Source organism: Plecotus auritus (genome assembly GCF_963455305.1).
Source record: "Plecotus auritus genome assembly, chromosome: 3".
NCBI classification, from domain to species: Eukaryota; Metazoa; Chordata; class Mammalia; order Chiroptera; family Vespertilionidae; genus Plecotus; species Plecotus auritus.
In genome coordinates this window covers 193,989,022-194,010,092 of record NC_137772.1, presented here as the reverse complement: position 1 = coordinate 194,010,092, position 21,071 = coordinate 193,989,022, and the positions used below count along the sequence as shown (strand labels likewise).

Sequence of the window (21,071 nt, the reverse complement as noted above, 5' to 3'; positions counted from 1 at the left end):
TTAAAAGCAAGGCAACCTATAAAGTTGAACAAATGGAAAGTTCAGGATAGCTAATGCAGTTAGAGAATCACTACTTTTCACGTACACAATAGGCCTAGCCATATTAATTGTAGGCCATATAAGAAATAGTCCTAATTATCAAGGTAGTATAAGATGCATTAATAAGTACAGGTAATAAAATATAACAAAGTTGCAAAATGTCCTCTTCGGCTCTGCGGCTACATTCTATTTTTTTAAAAACAATGAAACGTTTTTATTAGCAGTTCTAATTTAATATTGTATTAGTGTTTCAATTAACTAATGTGAAGTCATACAACACATTTAATAAATAATGATTGATTACCAGGATCACCTGCATACTATTATTGGCAATGCACTACTCACTCTGTTTTGCAATTCAAGACTCCTTGACCAAGGGGAGCAAAAGAGGAATGGATGCATATTGATCAGTCGCTTGCTGGACAAAATACTCAAGGTCTAGGCCAAACTGAGGTATGTCTATAATTGCACCTGAGAACACAGAGGAGACCACACCAGCTACTAGCAGGGGAGCCCCTCCTGGCTAGAGCTACTCCCCACTCACCTTGTAACTCCTGCCTCACACATAATAGACCCTTAAAACACCACGATCCATTCTTAAATCTGTTTTACTCAACCGTAACTTGTTCATGAGTGAAAATAAGACATCGCAGCAGACATTAATGATAAAAACCTTGGAATAGCCATATTTAAATGTTTCTGAAAGAATAGTACCCATCTTCGTAGCATTAGGTTTCTGTTTTGTTCAATTTAGAGAAAGTCAAAAAACGGAACTAGAGGGTAAAATTAAGCTATTAAAATAAGGAGATGGCAACAGCTTTCTTTCCCAGCCTTTACCTTCTGGCTCGTTTTTGATGAGCTCTTCCATCTTCCTCTGCTTCAAGGTGTCCACAACATCAGCCAGGCTGCCTTTGCGCCGCTCCGGAGTTCCCAGGGCTGCGCTCGACAAGGACTCGCCACTCTGTCGCCCACCTTCTTCTGCCTTCTGAGGTGAGGTAGATGAGTTGTGTGGGGCAAATGAAGACATAACTTTATTGCCATCAACTTCCTGAAAGAAAAAGCAAAAAATAATGTTGTCTCAAGTTCCAGAAGTTTATTTTTTTAAATGATTATGTGGCTTGAAACATTAAGAAGTGAAATGTCACTCTGCAAAAGAAATTTCAAAAAAGAATACATTAACTGTACAGGCTAGTGATAAAGTCAAAGACCCATTCACCAGAGTACTAAAAATCTCAAGATTCTGTCCCTTCGACTGGGTATATTGATTAGATTTATTTACAGTTCTGCTTTTGTTTGAAAGTCTTAGATTTTCCTAGGATATTAAATGTAGCAGTCATCTATATTTAACTTCCTCATGACACTGTAAAGCTTAAACAAATAATAGTATAGAGACTTGAATTACTTTCATTTTAAGTAGCCACCTCTTCCTGATGGCACTCTCAATTAAAATGAGGTCCTGTTTTGGTTCTCCACCTCCCTCTTATTTTTTTAAAGAAAGCATCATCCAACAGGTCATTCTGACATAAGATAGTAATGCTGCCAATTTATTTCTGCTTATGCTGAAGATATTCCCAGTTGCATTTGCTACCTCAAACATTGTTCCTGTCAATACTCTGTGATTTGGTACTTAAGCCTCATTTGCCTTACAAAGTAAAGTTTCTTGCAGACTTTACCTCTTCATAATTGTGCATTTGTGTAAAAATAAGTTATGCTATAATTCTATAATTTACACATATTTGGGGTGTTCCTTTTCTCATCATTCCTCCCACAATTTCTAGCACAAATCTAGAAATCTGTAAAATATTTGGAGTATATTTTGTGTAAAAAGTACTAAATTGATTTTTCAGACAGTGTAATATTAGAATGATAAAGAAAAAATTTTTTTTTTACTTAAAGGTTTTCCTTGCTTCCATAATATTTTGCTTGCTTCCATAATCCTTTGACTTCCCCCAAAGCAGAGCTCTTCTTAAAAATAAAAGAGAGAACTCATGGACATGGACAACCATGTGGTGATTTCAGGGGTTGCGGGGGGAGGTAGAGGGGAGGTGAAACAGGTCATAGAGGGATAAATGGCGGTAGAAAAAATTAAATTAAAAAAAAATAAGTCGATATTCTAAGGTCTTTAAGGAAGTTTGTCTTCCCTTAAGTACATTTCTTAATTCCACATTATTAAAAGTTTCAATTAAAGTATATTTGAGTGTGTGAATATTTAATATTCAGAATAGATAATATCTGTGTTTACACATTTCTTCTCTATTTAAGACATGCTAATAGAATATGATGATCCCAGAAAAGTGACAAATCACACTGATTTGATATCTTATGTCTTAAGGCTAATGCTAACATTTTTGAGTAACTTAAAAGTATCAAAAACTTTTAGATGAAAATGAAATGTCAGCACAAAGATGATCATAATCTGTTCCTATGATTTTTTTTTCTTAATGAATATTAGTGAGTATAAAGATATCAGCTCTGGCAGAAACATCAGTTTGTTGAGTGAGGCCAAGAAAATGAGGAGAAAGAAGCTAAAAATGTTGTTTTTTTAAAGTGTGCTAAAAGAATCTTTGAAATTATAATTCTAAACTCCAAAATGGTTCCCATTTCTTACAAACAGTACAGAATGTGCCTCCGATAATTACTATGTCTTGAATGAATATTCTATAGGTAATACTTTCATGGACGAATCTTAACTTCTAATGGACTTGGATTTAGAAATCAATATGCATAAGGTAATAATAACAAGCCCCTGCAAGCTAAGTGAAGGTGCACTTCTGGATTATTTATTTAAAACCCACACATAAATACAAGCAACTGTATAAATATGCACACACACACACGCACACACACACAGAGAGCAATCACAAATTCATTCAGTAAAAACTAAGCAATGTTTTTACGAAGGGCCCATAAAACATATTAGCTCAGTTTAGCTTGCAAACCAGAACACAGAAAAACCTCTACATTAATTTCTCACAGATATTTCTTCTCATTTACCTCCAGGGTCAAAGGCAGAAGCACCCCAGTTTTAGCTTCACTCTGAACATTTCTATTTTATTCTGTTTCCATATTATCTGATGACAAACTTTACAAACAAGAACTCGGCAGCTGAACTTCACTCGCCATAATTCAAACTCACACACATCTTTCTATAGCATCATCAGTAGAGAAAAGGACACCCAAATGGTAGGCAATTAAGTCCATTAAAATGTCAGAACATAGTTCAAATGAATGCAAAATACAATAATCTCTCTAATTCTCTACACCTTGTAGAGTGGAAGGGCATATCTTAAAGAGTAAAACATACTTCACAATTACTCTAAACTCAATTATCCCCCAGTATAAAAATAAATTAATTAATTAAGCTTTACTGCTATTTCACGCAGGAATATTTATCTTATCACTGTTTCACCTGTCTGATTACATTTCAGCCTCTGGCACTGTTAATCCCTTTAACAGTTTTATGTAGTTAGCAGATGTTTCAGTGTGTGGCTCCAATGTGCATTTGCATGGTGAATAGCTTGTGAAGGAGTGCTGGCACAGTCTTCAGTCAAGGAAGACCTCATTTTTTTTTTCAGTTTCTTCCCTGGGATTGCAGTCACCGTATCTGAAATAATGCCTGCATGTTTCTCTTCACTTCCCTGGCAGGTGAACATCCAGAGAGTCTAACAATGGCATTAGTGGTGCAGACCCACAATATATATTCACTCAAGTTTTATGAACTCTAAGGACAATCCTCAGTATTTTGCAGAAAAAATCTCAGGACTGTTATATATTATTTCTAAAGTTGACTGATAAAAAAGGATTTTAAACTTCTTGTTGTTTTTTGTTAATTCTCACCCGAGGATATTTTTTCATTGATTTAGAGAGAGTGAAAGGGAGGGGAAGAGACAGAGAGAAAGGAACATCAATGTGAGAGAGACACATGGATTCATTGCTTCTGGCACGTGCCCCAACCATGGTTGAGGGATTGAGCTTGACCGAAATCAAAACCCAGGACCCTTCAGTCGTAGGCCAATGCCCTATCCACAGAGCCAAACCATGGATTACAGATTAAGAGGCCCTGACCTAAATGCACATATCTTCACAGAAAGTACTATAAACCCATCAATAGATACAAGTTAGACAATTTTTAAATGACCAGTTATTTTCAAAAAGATCTTCAAACTATGACATTATTGACATTTTATTCAGCTAAACTTAGTTAAAGGTATATTACTTCAATAATTTACCTTGGTTACTGTTCCCAAGGCAAACATTTATAAATAAATCAATATTTTAATTATACTTAAAGAATAATAAACACATTGAAGAAAAACATTACTTTATTAGTGGCAATTGTCTTCTGATTCAGCAATCACCTTGTGATAATACATATATAAATTTGAACTGGAAGGCAGAACAAATTGCCATCTTTTGTAAATGAATGTTATAATTTTGATAAGTTATACCAGTTCAAATTTCAAATACAAATTTTCCTGAAATGAAAACATACAAAGGATATGAGCCAAAAAAACAACACTTAAAATGCTGAATAGAGTCGTTCTTTGGTTAATATGGTCAATATTCTAGGAACAGGATATGGTCAGTTCCCAAGACCTATAAAACAAAATCAGCACCTATAGACAGATCTCTGAAGGCTGCCTGTTATACTTGTGTTAACTGCTGATATTAAATCCATTCAACTTAAAATCTTTTCTAAATTTTTGCCTAAAACAGAGCTGCCTAATGTTTACTTAGGTTTAGCAATTAAAAAAAATGGAAATCATCAGAGACAGGTTTATTTGAGCAATTTCCATAGCCATGTATAGAGAGAACTTATCACACCTGGTCCCCATTCTATGTTGGAAAAAGCCACTAAGGAATCTTTTTAATCTTATTGAGTTTTATAAGATCAACAATTCTTAGTGCTTGAACAACTACAAGGTAAACTAATTGAGATTCCAGATATTAGATGAGTGGTTTACATATATGTCTAGGGATGGCACTAGCAAGCTATGGTTATGAACGGTTTTAAAAGTTCCCTGGGGTTTGTGATTATCAAATGCTAAGGTAGGATGTACTTGACCTACTCTACATGGTGTTCTAGCTAGTTACAAGAAACCAAAGTCAGTGTTTATGGAACCTTTATATTTTATACTAGAGGCCCGGTACATGGATTTGTGCACTAGTGGGGTCCCTCGGCCTGGCCTGTGGGGATTAGGCTAAAACTGACTCTCCAACAACACCCAAGGGGTCCCGGATTGCGAGAGGGTGGTTCTCGGGTGACACACCCTGGAATCAGGCTCCCTCCTCTCTGATTTGGGGTGGGTCACCTGAGAACTGCAGCTGCCTAGTCACCGCAGCTTGGCATCTCCTGCATTGAGCGTCTGCCCCCTGGTGGTCAATGCACATCATAGCTACCAGTTGGCCGGTCACTTAGGCGCATATATATATATATATATATTTCAACATTTTATGAGATTACTGACATTCCATGAAAATTAGTACTCTAAATCATTAAAATCATTCCATTTTTACAATATAAAAATGGGTAGAAATTCTAAAATACTCAAATATTTACCTGTTTCTTTTTTGCTCTATGATCTATGGAAATTTCTAATTCTACATTCTGCTCAGTTCTAACTTTTAAAGAATACTGTAGGAACCTTAACAATACATCTGCCTCTGTCATGCAGACACAACCTCCTCTTAGGGCAGATCCAATATCCTAAATACTGACAGGCATTACCAAGATTAGGTAAAATATGATCCTATATAATAAAGAGCTAATATGCAAATGGTTGTCACACCTTCACGTCATCACACCCTCATGCCATAACTGCTCAGACACTCAACACTGGGGAGAGAGGAATGGGAACCAGCCAGGCTGTGGCCCAGGAGAAGGACAAGCCACCCACCCTGCGTTCCCAGGCGCCAGCGGCTGGGGCTGCAGCCCAGGAGAGGGACAAGCTGCCCGCCCTGCAGCCCCAGGCACCAGAGCCTGCGGCTGTGGCCCGGGCAAAGCCACCTGCCCAAACGTCTAACTTGGTTTGCAGTTTTTTTTTGTCTGGTTGTTTGGTTTTTTTTGCCAATCACTGAGATGAAATGTTAACTCAGGTCATATTTAATTATTGATCAGGAAAGTAAGTGAACATTTAAAAGTTCATTCTTTCTTCAAATGCATTCACATGGCACTCAACAACAAAAAAATAAAAGGTGATTTGTACAGGTATGATTTTCAAATGGTGGTCTTCCACGCAGTATCATTGCCATTACCTGAGAAAACTTTATACAGTTTTCTCAGACCTCACCCCAGGCTTACTGAATAAGAAAGTCAGAGCACAGGGGCCGAGACTGTGAAGTAACAAGCCTTCCACGGGGAGACTGATACACTGATGAAGCTTGAGAACTAGGTATAGGAAAAACTGAAAGAGTTAAAGAAGAAAAAGAGGGAGATGAATAAGAGCTTCAGTGGTGCAGAAAAGTGTCATACAAGTGATGGGAGTTCATTGATTTGAGAAGAGAACTAAAAGATAATATATTCCAGGGAGGAGGAGAAGTGGAGGATCAGGGAGAGGGAGAAGAGTTACCAAACATGCAGGAAAAGCAATAAACGCATGTTGGCGTTAAAATTACATTGTCTTAATTTTTTTAACATCCATGTTGGCACATGTGGAGATAGGTTTATGTTTACTGGTTTTCTCACTAACTCTATAGATTAGAGATCTGAGATTTATGGCAAAATTGCATGATGGACAGAGATTGTTTTCAGAAATGTATTAAAAAGTTGGTTTGTTTATTAATAGTTTAATCTCATTTATAAGGTTAATATAAAACAATAGCATGTTTCCATTGCCTTTTTAAATCAATATAATATATGTCATCTAATTTAATTCCAGTGAGTGAAACAAAAATTAAAAGCAAGTTTTCTCATTCAGTAAGGGATTCTACAAATAGGAAAAACAGTTTTGGATGCTACATGGGCAGAGGAGTCTAATGGTTGCTTTTACAGAATCACATTTACTAAGAATCTCAGAAATGATACATTCAAGAATAAAATGTACGTTTTCATGCACTCTCCAAACCACTTAATAAGCAAAAATAACATTTAGAGAATTCTAACACATTAACCAATAGAATCTGTAAAAACAAAAATAACAGTTTGTGCTGTGACAGCCTCATTTTCTTCCTGCCAATGATGTGAACACCATCATACTGATGTTTAAAAATCAGGCAAATACACTTTAAGGCAATTCATGATCTCTTTCCTGAGAACTCAAATGTCAACCATAAGATGTTTCTAAACAAAAATGAGATTATGCATCAAAGCACTTCCATTTACCACTAACACTATGGATTGCATAATAATATTTAAGAAATAAAAGAAAATATTTATTATAACTAATTATATATAATAATTCATCTATCATTTTCCTAAGAAGCCTCCAGAATATTCTTACTGTGATGGTCAATAAACTTGACTAAATACTAACTCTGAGTCAAAAGGAAGACAAGAAAAACTTGAGGAATTTCTAATATTATGATCTGTTTGGGCAATGACTTTTTTTTTATCCCACAGAGCAATGATCCCAGTTTCTTATACAGAGTAGACAATCAGTAAAGCTAAAAAGCTAACTGCTTGCTAACATGACTTATAATTAAGAACTGACTAAATGTTCCGTGATAAGTGAAATAGATTGTAATTCCCATGCAGTAAACATGTCAGCAAAGCAATACAAAGCAGTGATTAAGTAAGCTGGAAACAGGAGTATGTTGAGTTCAATCCCTTTATTAACTATATAACTTGGACAAGTTATCTATACTCACCTAACTTCAGTTTCCTCATCTGTAAAATATGATAATAAATGATAAGTAATTCATATGTGCTCTTACATAGTGTCAATGATCTTAGGATATAATAGTAATAAAATAATTATTAAACTATGAGAAATATTTCATCTGTTCAATTTTCTCTCATTCATGTAATAAAAATGTCTTGAGTGCTAACTTGTGAGGCAGCATAAACATGTTCTCAGTTTAACACAGAGAACCTAAAGCCAAATAGCTTTGGTTCAAATCCTGGTTCCATATTCACTAGTTGTGTGACCGTGGGCAGGTTATTCAATCTTTCTTTGTCTCAGTTTCTTCATCTATAAAGAAGGCATAATACTATTATCTACCTTGTTGGGTTGTTAGTAGATTGAGTTACAAAATAATGAGTTATATGTGTTTGGGGATTTCATCAGTTAATATTTGTTTTACAAATGATAAAACTCATAAAATTTTAACTGAGAAATGACAAGAGCTATATAAATATTTATTAAAGTAAGTATGCTCCAGGCATAATACTAGGATAGAACAACAAGCAAAACACAAAGAATATAAACACGAATAAAGAAAAGCCAGGCCCTTTACCGGGAAAGGGCCAAGAGACAAACCCTTCCCCTACCACTCCACCAATAAGGGAAAACGCAAACATGATTAGTTTCATCGTTCCTTCTGCTGAAATCAAACTGCACCCATGGAATCAATATTTTTAAGGTGACCTATTTTTAAAGATAACCGAATACAAACTTTTTAAGAAAAAAAAAAAATGTAGTCCACACGATGTCATGTGACCATTAATGTCCTTTTATTTCTGTTGCATACTTGATTTTTAAATTTCACAGTTTCTTGGTTCTCTACAAAGTGATAACTCAGGGAAATGATCAAAGAAAGAATGTTCAATTACTCCTCATTATGAAACAAAACTTTTTAAAGTCAGTTTAAAAAAATAAAGTAATAAATTATTTTTCATAAATACATGACACCAATTACTTAACATGCCATATATCTACTTTCATATTTCTCCTTCTTCTTGTGAGATAGACATATCAAGATTTTTGTTTATTCATGAGAAATTAGCACCACTAGGTTCTCTTGCAAACAAATCCTTAGATTCCTTTACGCTATAAATACAAAACAACAGCAACAGTAATATGAGGAGGGATAGATTAAGTACTGACTATTTTTGCTAGCTTCCCTTCTCTATGCTCCAGGAGCACCTTGAGTAGCATGTTGTCTCCTCACTAGATCAGGCTGATGGCTTCATAGCCCAATGCCCATCAACTCTGTTATGTCATTATACTAATCCAACTTTCCTATTACCCCTAGGCGGTTTGGCTCAGTGGATTGAGCCTCAGCCTGAGGACCAAAGGGTCCCAGGTTCCATTCTGGTCAAGGACATATACCTTGGTTGCAGACTCCTCCCCAGCCCAGGCCCTGGTCAGGGCAGGAGACAACCAATCGATGTGTTTCTCTAACATCAATATTTCTCTCTGTCTTTCCCTCTCTCACTCTCTCTAAAAATCAATGGAAAAATACCCTTGGGTGAGGATTAAAAATAAATAATTAAATAAAATGTTTTATTATATTTTAAAAAAACAATTATAAAGGCATATTTTTCTACACTAACTAAAACTTTTTAATTTTTTTTAATTTAAGGGTAGAACGCTAATGCAATCCCCCACTACCACAAATCATGCAGTGTAGTTTCCCATATTTGGGGAAATCACAGGGTTTAGCACATCCAGAGTGCAATGGATAAGCCTTGCCCTGGGAAAGCCACCTTTGTGATCATGGTATCTCCTCTGCCAGGTAAGTATACTAATTAAAACTTTCAATAGAGCATCACGCTGATCGCAAAAGTAGCCCTTTTTCTTTGAGAGGGAATTGACATTAAGCAATGATTTGAGATATAAGAAGCACAAGCTTCAGTTCTCATTCCAAAAATAATGATTAGACATTAAGCAGTGCACACACTCATAAAATTTCCCAACTAGCCAAACTATTTATTCATGGCATAAATCATAATTTTCTGAGCCTACTTTAGCAGGCATATAAGGACCATTTTGTAGCACACATAATCAGAGACACGGCAGTCTTATAGGTAAAACATTGTATTCTCGGCAAATATTATTTTCACATGGTTTATATGAGTAATGATATATATAAATTTTATTTTATTCTAATAGTTCTGAAGACTTTTTAAATTATTACTAAACTATTAGGAATTTCCCTATCCAAATACACAAAATCTGTGTAAAGTCACTACTGTTTCAGTAAAAATATAGCTACCAATCTTGGAGTTCTGAAAGGCACTGGTCTAAAAGTTTTATGTACATAATCTTTTATAATTCTCAGAGAAATTCCATAAAGACTATTATTCCCATATAACAGATGAGGGAATTAAGCTCCTAAGAGTAATTTACTCAAGTAGTAGTAGGCAATTGTAAATTAGGGAACCGAACCCAAGATCATCTACCGTTAATATCCATGCTGGTCATCATTAAGTTATACTGCTTCCCTCAACTAATTTAATTGCTGAAAGAGATGTCAAAGGTATAAAAACATAAAGCTGATTCTCTTTCCTCAAAGAGTTTAAAATTAAATTTGAGAGGCATGTAAATACATAAGAAAACTTAGTAATGATAACTATAACAAATACTGAATTGTATGGTAGCAAATTATACCTGCAGAAGAAGTTTAAAGAAGAAAGAACACTGGAACTCAAAGGAAGGTGGAAACTTCTTATCATAGCACTTAGCACACTGTTTAGGATTGGTTATTTAATTTTCTTTCTACACCATGAAGACAGGAAACATGTCAGATTATTGGCCATGTACCCTAAATCCTATTATTAGTACATAATAAGTACATATTGAGTCAATTACTTAATTTATTAAATATTTAAGTATAGAAACTTTTTAATATAAGCCTAAAAAATAGAGAAAAAGATATAGAGCATTCTTCCCTAGAGAAATCATTGATAATATTTTATAGAGAACACACACACATACACACACACACACACACACACACACACACACATGAGAAAGTAGTGGCTTGACCCAAATAAATGGAGAACAATAAATAAGAAGAATGACTATCATAGGAGGCTCATTTTATGAAAGGTCCTGAAAGTCAAATAGAACTGTATACATTTGACGTGAAAGGCCATGGAGAATTCTTCTAGTTTCTATACTGGTTGATTCTCTTAAACTAGGTTGTTAGGAATATTGGTCTAGTAGTGATAAGGAGAATGAATTGGGTAGAAGAGAAAGTAAAGATTCCACTGTATAGGAAACTGTTACCATGCCACATATGTGATGATAAAAAGAATCCCACTAGATTGTAGCTGTTAGAAATCGTAAAGAAAATTGGAAGCAAGTAATGATAGGATTAGATAATTTGAAAATAAGGAAGAAGGAGACAAAGAGAAACACATTTCTTACTTGGGAGATTGAAATAATGATTATGGTATTGACAAAAACAGAGTGGTTAGCAAACAGAGATGATTATTAAAATAGAATCAGTATACCTAAAAAATAATAAAACCTACATAACTACATTCATCTAAATTTGATTGTTAGCCCTAATTTCTGACCCCAGCATTGTAAATAATAGGTGTTATATAATCTGCCTCAGTATTCAAATGACATGTTTATTATATTGCTTAAAATCTTTACTTTTGTATATGGAACAGCCAAATGTAGATATGCCTCAAAATTCAAGATGCTGGTAAAAAAATAAAGGATGTAAAATTATTATTTATAAACCATTAATTTCTAGTGAATGGTTAAATCCATTTTAGTTAATGAGGTCTCAGAAAGTGTCCACCCAGGGAAATGAGCAAATGGCCAAGCCCTCTTCACTTATGTCTAAAAATGGAAGCTATAAGTGGGCATCGCCATCTCCTTCAGTGACTTGGGTTTACCATGTACAATTTTCAAAGTTTATAATTCTTTATAATTGATTTTGAAAGATGTTTAGAAAGAAAAATGTATACATGGAAATAATAATGGGCACTTACACAATCTGCAAAGCAGAGAGAAAAAAAGAAAAAGGGAAAAAAAAACCCTAGCATAAAAATATTAGAATAAAATATTTTGTTATTCTAGGAAGCAAGTCTAAAGTATGATTAAAAAATAGCACTGTATAAATAAAGGAGAAATTAGAAATGACACATTTTTCCCATATTTACAATGATTTAGCTTTCAGAGGGCTGTACGTTTAACCTCTAAAATTCTTGTCATACAGATGTTAGAATGAGGGAAAAACAAAAATGAAATTTATCAACACCAAAAAGTTCTGCAGTAACCTTCTGCCATGAGTGCTTTATTGAGTTGCGATCACAGGTGTAAATAAAAGGAGATGGTTTTGCTCCATTAAAAAATCATTCTGTCAAGGGAGAAACTCTATTTATCATTCTAAATTCTATGGAGTATAGAGAGTATAGAGAGGAAACAAATAAATAATTTTGGATTTTGGACATATGTATTCCCTTCTACCATTCTACTTTAATTCATGACTTCTGAATGTCCCTCGATATTTCTGATATCTCAAAGTGATTCTGCCTTGCTGCTCAATAACCCCCAAAAAATGCCAATCCAAAATAAAGGCATGAATTCTTTATATTCCCCACACCATGAGAATATAAGCTTTATTTGTGTTATACAGCTACATTTTTTGGCTAATGGAGCTTAAATTAAATAGTCATTATCTTTAAGCCAGTCACTTATTAAGAGTGAGTCTCAGGATGGGAACCAACCACGCAGTGCTATCCTCACCAGCTCTGAGATGACACACACACACAGAGGCTTCTTTCAAAAGTCCTTTGCTATATCCATTTATTATACTTAGCCATGTCACACAGGGGAAAATAATGTAAAAGCTCCTATTGAGCACCTACAGACTTTGAACATAGACAGGGGTTGAACACAAAATCAGAATATTTGGTCATCTCTTTAATTAATTTTTGTACAGTACATTTTTGGTGTCCCCACTATTTTTCTTCTACTCCCTTGGTCCTAACAGAAGTAGACACACACACATGTATATATTTAATTAAGAGGAAATAAAACGGTTGTCTTTAGTTAAGATGTTTCTATTCACGGAGGCTACACATTTAAAAAATAAATTGCCTGAATAAATTCAATTATCTAGAGAAGCAAAGAACATCACAGGCAAATGACATTATATGCAGAGGCCATTCCGACAGCTTCATGTTTATTTTTATTGTTTCAGTCAGTGGAAGGGAGAAGATGTCAAAAATATTACATTTCTCCCTTTTTTAAAGGTTCAATGTCTCTGGTACTGAAAGTTGCATGAGCAATAATATCAAGAGAAGAAATCTGTCTACTACTGAAAACAGAAGAAGGTTCAGACTCCAACTTAATGCCAGTACACAAGTGGGCACCCATACACCTTGGTTGCATTTTGCCTACAAAAAGCAAAGGACAACATTTAACTTGCAAGTAGTCCAGTATCAACCCAGCCACTAAAGATTGGCTTAAAAACCAGTGTTCCACCCCCCCCCCAAAAAAAAAACCCTAGTAAATCCACATGTTAAATTAGACTATGACATTACTGTTAGTCCTGTCTTCTGACACCAGCTTTGTAAAGAGTAGGTGCTATACAGACTTTATCAGAAGAGACTCTTTAGCCTTTTACATTCCAATAAGAAGTAATTAAATATAATATTTTTGCCTTGTTCTTGTAATATGACAAAGTACATGCAGAAGATTTAAGCTGACTTTGAAATAGGTTCCTGCTGAAAATCTCTGGCTTTTTATGCAGAATTTACGTGCTACCTGAGTTCTCTTGAGGCGTGAATGTACCAAGTAAATGTGGCATATGTTTGTATTTTCTTGCCAATTCCAAATTCATTCATTCAAATCACTCATTGTAGGCCAAATTCTTATCCAATTCCACAGAGCCACTGACTTTCCTGGAAGTGAATAGCAGCTTTGTGCACGGAAAAAGAGAAGTCAATAGCAGGTCTGTGCATGGAAGACCTATGCAACTGGTGGAAAGGATGAGAATCTGACCACAGAGTTTCTTGAGTGTGGTAAAAGCTAGTTTAAAATGACCTACACGATGAAGCTTTCAACACCTTCACTTGAGTGTCAATTCCGAAACTTGACAATTTGAGTAACTGTGTATTTTCATATGGCCATCTTATATACCACTCTTCTTGCAATATGCTTGAGAATAATTCTTTTGTTGAATATGTTTGAATTAGAATGTCTTTATTTACCATAATTAAACCCCAGATTTTATTCAGAACTTGAAAGCATATTCATAGCAAAATAATAAAAGCACCATTTATTAAACTTACCAATGTGTCAATCACTATATTGGAGTGTCTAGCTTCTTACTTTGATCCCTCGTAAAAGATGTATGAAGTAGGTATTATTATTATTACTGATTTAACACATACAGAAACTGAGTTGGAACTATGTACTTTAACTTAAATAAAAATAATTTGAACCCTTATCTCCCTGATTCTTTCAATTGTAATTTTAATCATTATGTTACACAGCTTCTCTTTGGACTGAAAGCACCTAAACATTCTAATTTTATTAATCTTAATCTAATTTTCTAGCCAAAGTTTGTTTCACTCCATATATGACATCTCTCAATCCTATACAGTGTTCCTAAATATGCCAGTTTAGTTTCATAATATATGTTAATAGATATTCAATTTTCTATGCTATTTTTAATTGGCTACATTTTATATTTCAAACTCCTTGACTTGTATTTCCAAATGAAAATTAAGCAGTTTTGTCAAACTCCTGATAACATTTTAAACACTTCCCCCCCCTCAACACACACCAAGGAGGCATAAATATAAAATTTGTTAAACACATGTCTATTTTTTAAAAAACATCATACCGAGTCCCAGAGGAAAAACAAATAATCTTCTAAGCCCAGCTAGCGTGGCTCAGTGGTTCGATCTATGAACCAGGAGGTCACAGTTTGATTCTGGTCAGGGCACATGCTTGGCTTGCTGGCTCCATCCCCAGTGTGGGATGTATAGGAAGCAGCCGATCAAAGATTCTCTCTCATTGATGTTTCTATCTCTCTCTCCCTCTCCTTTCCTCTCTGAAATCAATAAAAATTAAAAAAAAAACTTCTAACAGTCAAATCCAACATTGTTCATAACGTCTTCAAAATGTTTTGACTACCAAACAGTTCTTTTCCTCTGTTTCTGATGGCCCACAGTCTGCTGTTCATTCCTATCTCAGGCACTGCCTATTTTGATCTTAAATCCTCTAAAATGTATTCAACAGCCATAAAAATTATCTACTTTTCTCTCTCTTAGGGGTATAATCTTAACATTCTGTATTAAAGAGCTTTCAGTGGCTTCTACAGTGCTTTCAGAAAAAATTTAGAACTCCTTTGGATGATACAGAAACTTACTTATCATCACTCTCCCCTCCACTTAGTGACACAAACATGATTTAACTCCTTGCTTCCCCCAGGCCATGGCCTCCTTATTTTCTCACTTCCCTGCCTCTTTCAAGACAACTTCAAGCTTTAAAATATGGTTTAGGTTTACTTCCTTCAGAATTGTAAATTCTCAAGGGATATTTGCATGGAATAAATGACTCTTCCTAAACTCACAATTTCAAAACTTACATTCTAGGCAGGTACTTTCACATTTCCATGGCTTGGCAGGAAAGTTTCAATCACATATTTCCAATAATCTGTTTCCACCTAAATACCTCAGTATCTCAAACCTAACATATATAAATGTGAACTCAGAATTCTGTTACTCAAACCAGCTGTTGCTCTTGGCTCACTTTCATTTTCTCCTTTAGGGTGGCATCAACATTATCTGTCACACGGGGAAGCAAAAATCACTACTTTTGATCTTAAACAAGTCTCTTAACCTCTATGAACTTTAATTTTCCTATCTCAAAATGAGAGTTGTAGACTAAAGGACATTTAAGATACAATGCCAGGTTTAAATTCTATAGGCCTATAAGTGGCAAAAATAAGAAAACACAACAGGTCTTACCTTTAGTCTTTAATCATTCTAAAACTATTATCGTTCTATCTTCCTTTAAATAATCCATGTTTTAAAAATCTGTATTTACAGTAAGATACATTAGTAATTTGTGTTATTTTCCAACACTGAAACGGACTATATGGCCTAAGTCCATCTCTATGGAAAGGTATATGTTTTTCCCTAGGCACTATGCCACCACCAAATGGACAGTGATAAATCTTACTAGGAAAAGCAGATCTGTAAATTAATCTCTAGCTGGGTATAAATAACAAAGATAGTTTTTAAAAATACATACTAATATACACCTAATATGAAATTTGACTTATAACATCAATGATGAGAGAGAATCATTGATTGGCTGCCTCCTGAATGCCACACACAGGGGATCGAGCCCGAAAACCAGGCATGTGCCCTGCCCAGGAATTGAACAGTGACCTTAAGGTTCACAGGTCGATGCTCAACCACTGAGCCACATTGGCTGTGCAGCCCAGTCCACATTTTGTGAAGCTCTGCTGGGGAACCATTTATTTAGCAATATCCTTTCTTTATCAGTCAGAAAATGTTTTTTACGCATAAACTTCCATAAGATATCATAAATTCTTCCATTGTAACACTCAATATTATCTGTATTCCACAATATTATCAAAGCCTTAATTAGGATGTATGTGTGTATCCATTTTCCCCACCATATTGAATTCCCAGAGGGTGAAAATGTGCCCTTTTCAGGTTTGCATTCAATATATTTTATACATAAGAGATACTCAATAAATCTTAGTTTAATTGAATTGACTTTTCTCCCTTGTCATTCCACTGAAAAATGAGGCATTAAAGATTTTGGTAAAACATGACCAACTCCTTTGGGACAATTTTCTCCTATTTTACCGTTACTCATAATGCACTTAGGTGCCTATAATATTAGAAAGAAAGTACTGAAATACGGGCTAATATGGAGGGTGCTTAGAATGAGACAAAGGCTGAGAAAAAAAGTAATTGAAAATAAAGTGAAGGAAATAGTATATAGAAGTCAGAAAATTTCAACCTTTTTCATCTCATGGCACACATAAACTAACTACTAAAACACCAAAAGGTATTTATTTTTTTAATGGGACAAAAAAAATAGGTATAATTTTGATTCATTCACAAGGAATGGCTATTGTTGTGTTGGCTATTTTCATTTTTTATTTGACAATCTCAGGGGAAAGAGGTCAGTGCCTGTGACTAAATAGTCAGGTACTGTATGTTTTAAAAATTATTGTGTCATACCAGTTGAAAATCGCTGCCATAAGAAAAGGAAAGTTGAAAAACTTCTCATAGATTTAACATAATATTAAGAACCATCTTGAACAACTGGAATATTATGGAGATGGGGGAATGAGGTAGAAGTGTAAGTATAGTGAGGATTATACCTGATTTCCAAAATTTTTTCTGTACCAAAGGTTCTAATTTTTTTTTGAGGGGGCATACCATGATAAATATAGAGGTCTTTCATATCTTAACATGTTTCCCCAACAAATACAAACTCCAACTCTGTCCATTCTTCATCTAGACAAGAAAGCATGTAAAAATGCAAATTATAAGAGTTACTAAAATAAAAAGATTATTCTGAGTATGTATATTACATATATATATATATAAATATATATATATAAACATTACATAGAGCTTTTAAAATTAAGAAATGCTAATAGTTCAAACTACTTAGTCTACACCAGAAAACTTATGTAAATGCACTTGTAAAGTCCAACCCCACAGCTAACTTATAAGGTCTAAGGTCCTTATCACAAGCCCATGATAACTATTCAGCCTACTTTTTCCCTCTAACTATATAGACCAGGTATTTGAACTTAAAAACAGGAGTTGCACCTAATTATATTCTAAATTGGATTTGTGCCATTCCGAGTGGTGTTACTGTATTCAGATAGCTATGATTTCTGGATATACTGATCTTTCCATTTTTTCACTATTGCTACTTGTGTAAAATTTACTATGATGACTTTTATTTCCTGTAGAGGTACATAAATGAGGCACTTCACTCTCTAAGGAAATCTCTTCATAATTACAGGGATCATGTAAAAAATCCCTTTATCCACCATGAAAATCTGTAGCTATTTGAATGCTGCAAAAATACTTAATTGTGCAAAATTAGATGAAGGAACTGTTTCTTTTCTAAATTATAAAATAAAAATTTGAAGGCATATATTTTCCTCAAAAATAATAAACAATATCTTGAAGAGAAATATTTAAAGAAACTCAATGCCTACGGATAGTTCATATATTAAACTAAAAACATCTCAATTACAAATAATCAATTTCTTGTGGATAATAGCTTTTGCTTTTTTTCATTATGTCTGAATAAACTAGCATGTAAAGAATAAATAAAATGATGTGGAAAGAAAAACAGTACTAAACAACATCTCTTTTTGTTTCAGTTTTTAATTAAATCTGTTTTATTTGTCTTAGAGTTGATTGTATTGCAATATACAAGTTAATTAACATGGCTCTAAACTGATAACTTGATCTTTGTTTTCAACTAGACAATAGATGAATACTGAGATTAGCTGGTCAATATCACAGTTTAAACTACTAAAAGATTATGATAACAAAGTGACCTGGAATAAAAATGGCATTCCAATTTCATACACAGAATGATTAAGCCTGGGATGCAAATGAGTGAGTATGAGGCTTGATGACGACAAAGAAGAAAAGTGGCAAGGGCTCTACATAAAGGTCATCTTTGAACGTTTTTTTCAAAATTGTTTTAGGTGTTTTACCCATCACTAGGGCCACATCATAACTTTCCTGGGCCCTATGCATTTTTGCCTTCATAAACTCCTTCTCTCCATAAATACGAACAAATACATTCATACATACCTACATAAAATAGAATAAGATATTTTAAAATACATTTTATGACTCCACTGGTTTAAAATATATCTATCTATATATATATATATATATATTTTTTTTTTTTTCTTCAACCTAAAAGTTCACTTTTCCTATTCTGATTTGAAAGGAAGCCAAACGTGCGCAATGGCCCTGGAAGGACTGGGGACTCCTGGCACTTGTGTCAGCAGTGCCTCCCGGGTCAGATGGCTCTGTCTACTACAATAGATTTTCTCCCTATCTGTTCTTTCTCCTGATTATTCTAAGAACATTTGGCAGTATAACATCTTTGCAAAGCTTGATTTAACACAAGCATTATTGCATTTATTCTCACTGAATCTTTTGTGCATGTTATATTTATCTACTTCTATACCTTCAACTTGCTGACTAATGATTTTATGGGATTTTATCATGAATAGTCAAAAATACAAACACACATATATCCAGACTATTCTCTTATTCTAGAAGTTATACTATTTGTTATAACAACACCTGGAAATATAGTGACTTTTGTGGTTTGCGATGAGACAAGGCATTCAAAAATAGTCAAACCTGAGTATCCATCTTGGGTACAGACTGGCAGAACTATAAAAAAATTATTAATGAATTTACATTTAAAGTTTTTTCCCTATGATTTTCTTGGACTATGAAATCACAGATACGTAGTATACATTTATATGATCATATTACTATTTCACTGTACTATTTGGTGACTAGTTTCTCTATAGCATGGGAGTTCTATCACAAACCTATTAATATATCTTTAATTTTCGAATAATTGGGAAGATCACTATCTTCAAAAGAATGCTGAAGGTTGCACAGAACTGCAAGAAAAAAAGGCCAAATCTAGCCAAACAAGTTAACAAAAATGCACTCTGGGAATCAAAGGGGTGATGAATATTTCCAGTAGATTATCTTCATATTCAGTGACAATTAAAGCTAAACTAGTAAAATAAATGTTTTACCATATGCACAATCAAGATGACCTTCACTTTCAAATTCACTAAACTTATAAAATATTAGCAAAGTTTAATTTAATATCTTACTTTCCTCACATGAGACAGCTTTAAAAATGAAAAGAATTCCCTTTTAAAAGTGATATTATTTTTAGCTAATAGGAAAAGTGGTGTGAGTTTTTATTTTTCATTGTAACTCAAGCTTGATATCTGCATTTTTTTAAAAAAATATATATTTTTATTGACTTCAGAGAGGAAGGAGAGGGAGAGAGAAACAAAAACATCAATGATGAGAGAGAATCATTAATCGCCTGCCTCCTGCACATCCCACACTGGTAATCGAGCCCACAACCCAGGCATATGTCCACATGGGAATCAAACTGTGACCTCTGGTTTCATAGGTCGACAATCAACCACTGAGCCATGCCTGCTGGGTGATATCTACATTTTTCATTAAATCGTTATCTCTGAGCATTTGATTCCAGAGCCAAGAATTAACTGCAATGTCACTGATGACAACAACAACAAATACCCACTTGTTTACATGTTAATGAACCTTTATTATAAAGTACCAAATAGCCTGTATATCTGCCAGCTAAGGAAATCATTCTCATCCACACCTCTTGCAGATTCTTTGCATATACTCTAATTTCCATGTAATACTTGTTTGTAAATCAAATAAACCCTTATTTCTGATTTAGATTAGATCATTGAGTTTTCTTTGGTACAAGACACCTACTGGTAAAGGATTACTCCCACTGCGGAAGGGCTGTATAAGGCACATTTGGATGAATTTTATTTAAAGATTCATGAAGCAAATTTGAAAAGTTACATGACACCAATCAGAAAGAATATATGCACCCCTATGTTCACAGCCGCACAACTTACAATATGTAAAATCTGGAAACAGCCCAAGTGTCCATCAGCAGATGAGTGTATAAAAAAGATGTGGTACATTTACATCATGGAATACTATGCAGCTATAAAAAAGAAGTATCTCTTACCCTTTGATAGAGCATGGAGGGACCTGGAGAGTATTATGCTAAGTGAAATAAGCCCTGAAATGAAAGGGAATGGGAAGAGGAGATCTGGAAAAGACATGATAGGTTGCACCAGTAGCTGAAGGACTGTCATGTAGAAGAGAAATTTGAAATATTACAAGTAGCAACATAGAAGCAAATTGAACCAAAAGCTGAAGTTGTAGAAGGGGAGATAGAATGAAGGAATGATACCAAGATATCAAGACGCTAAGATGATCCTGAAGAGACAAGGTGAGTCCAAGGACTCAGCTGAATCTAAACATACACTCCAGGGAGCTATGTCAAAACTGAACCTAAGGGAAAGGGTTAGTTCGATAAATAAAAAGAAAATGATTTGAA

The 21,071-nt window shown here is 34.4% G+C and overlaps 1 protein-coding gene across 1 annotated transcript in view; it reads right to left on the bottom strand.

Annotated features, from left to right (window-relative positions):
• SOX5 (SRY-box transcription factor 5) overlaps positions 1–21,071 on the bottom strand; it is a 403,151-nt gene that overhangs the window by 302,701 nt on the left and 79,379 nt on the right. The window contains exon 3 of the mRNA XM_080660592.1: positions 877–1,087. Coding sequence (XP_080516718.1) covers positions 877–1,087 — 211 coding nt within the window. The remainder of the gene's footprint in view (positions 1–876; positions 1,088–21,071) is intronic.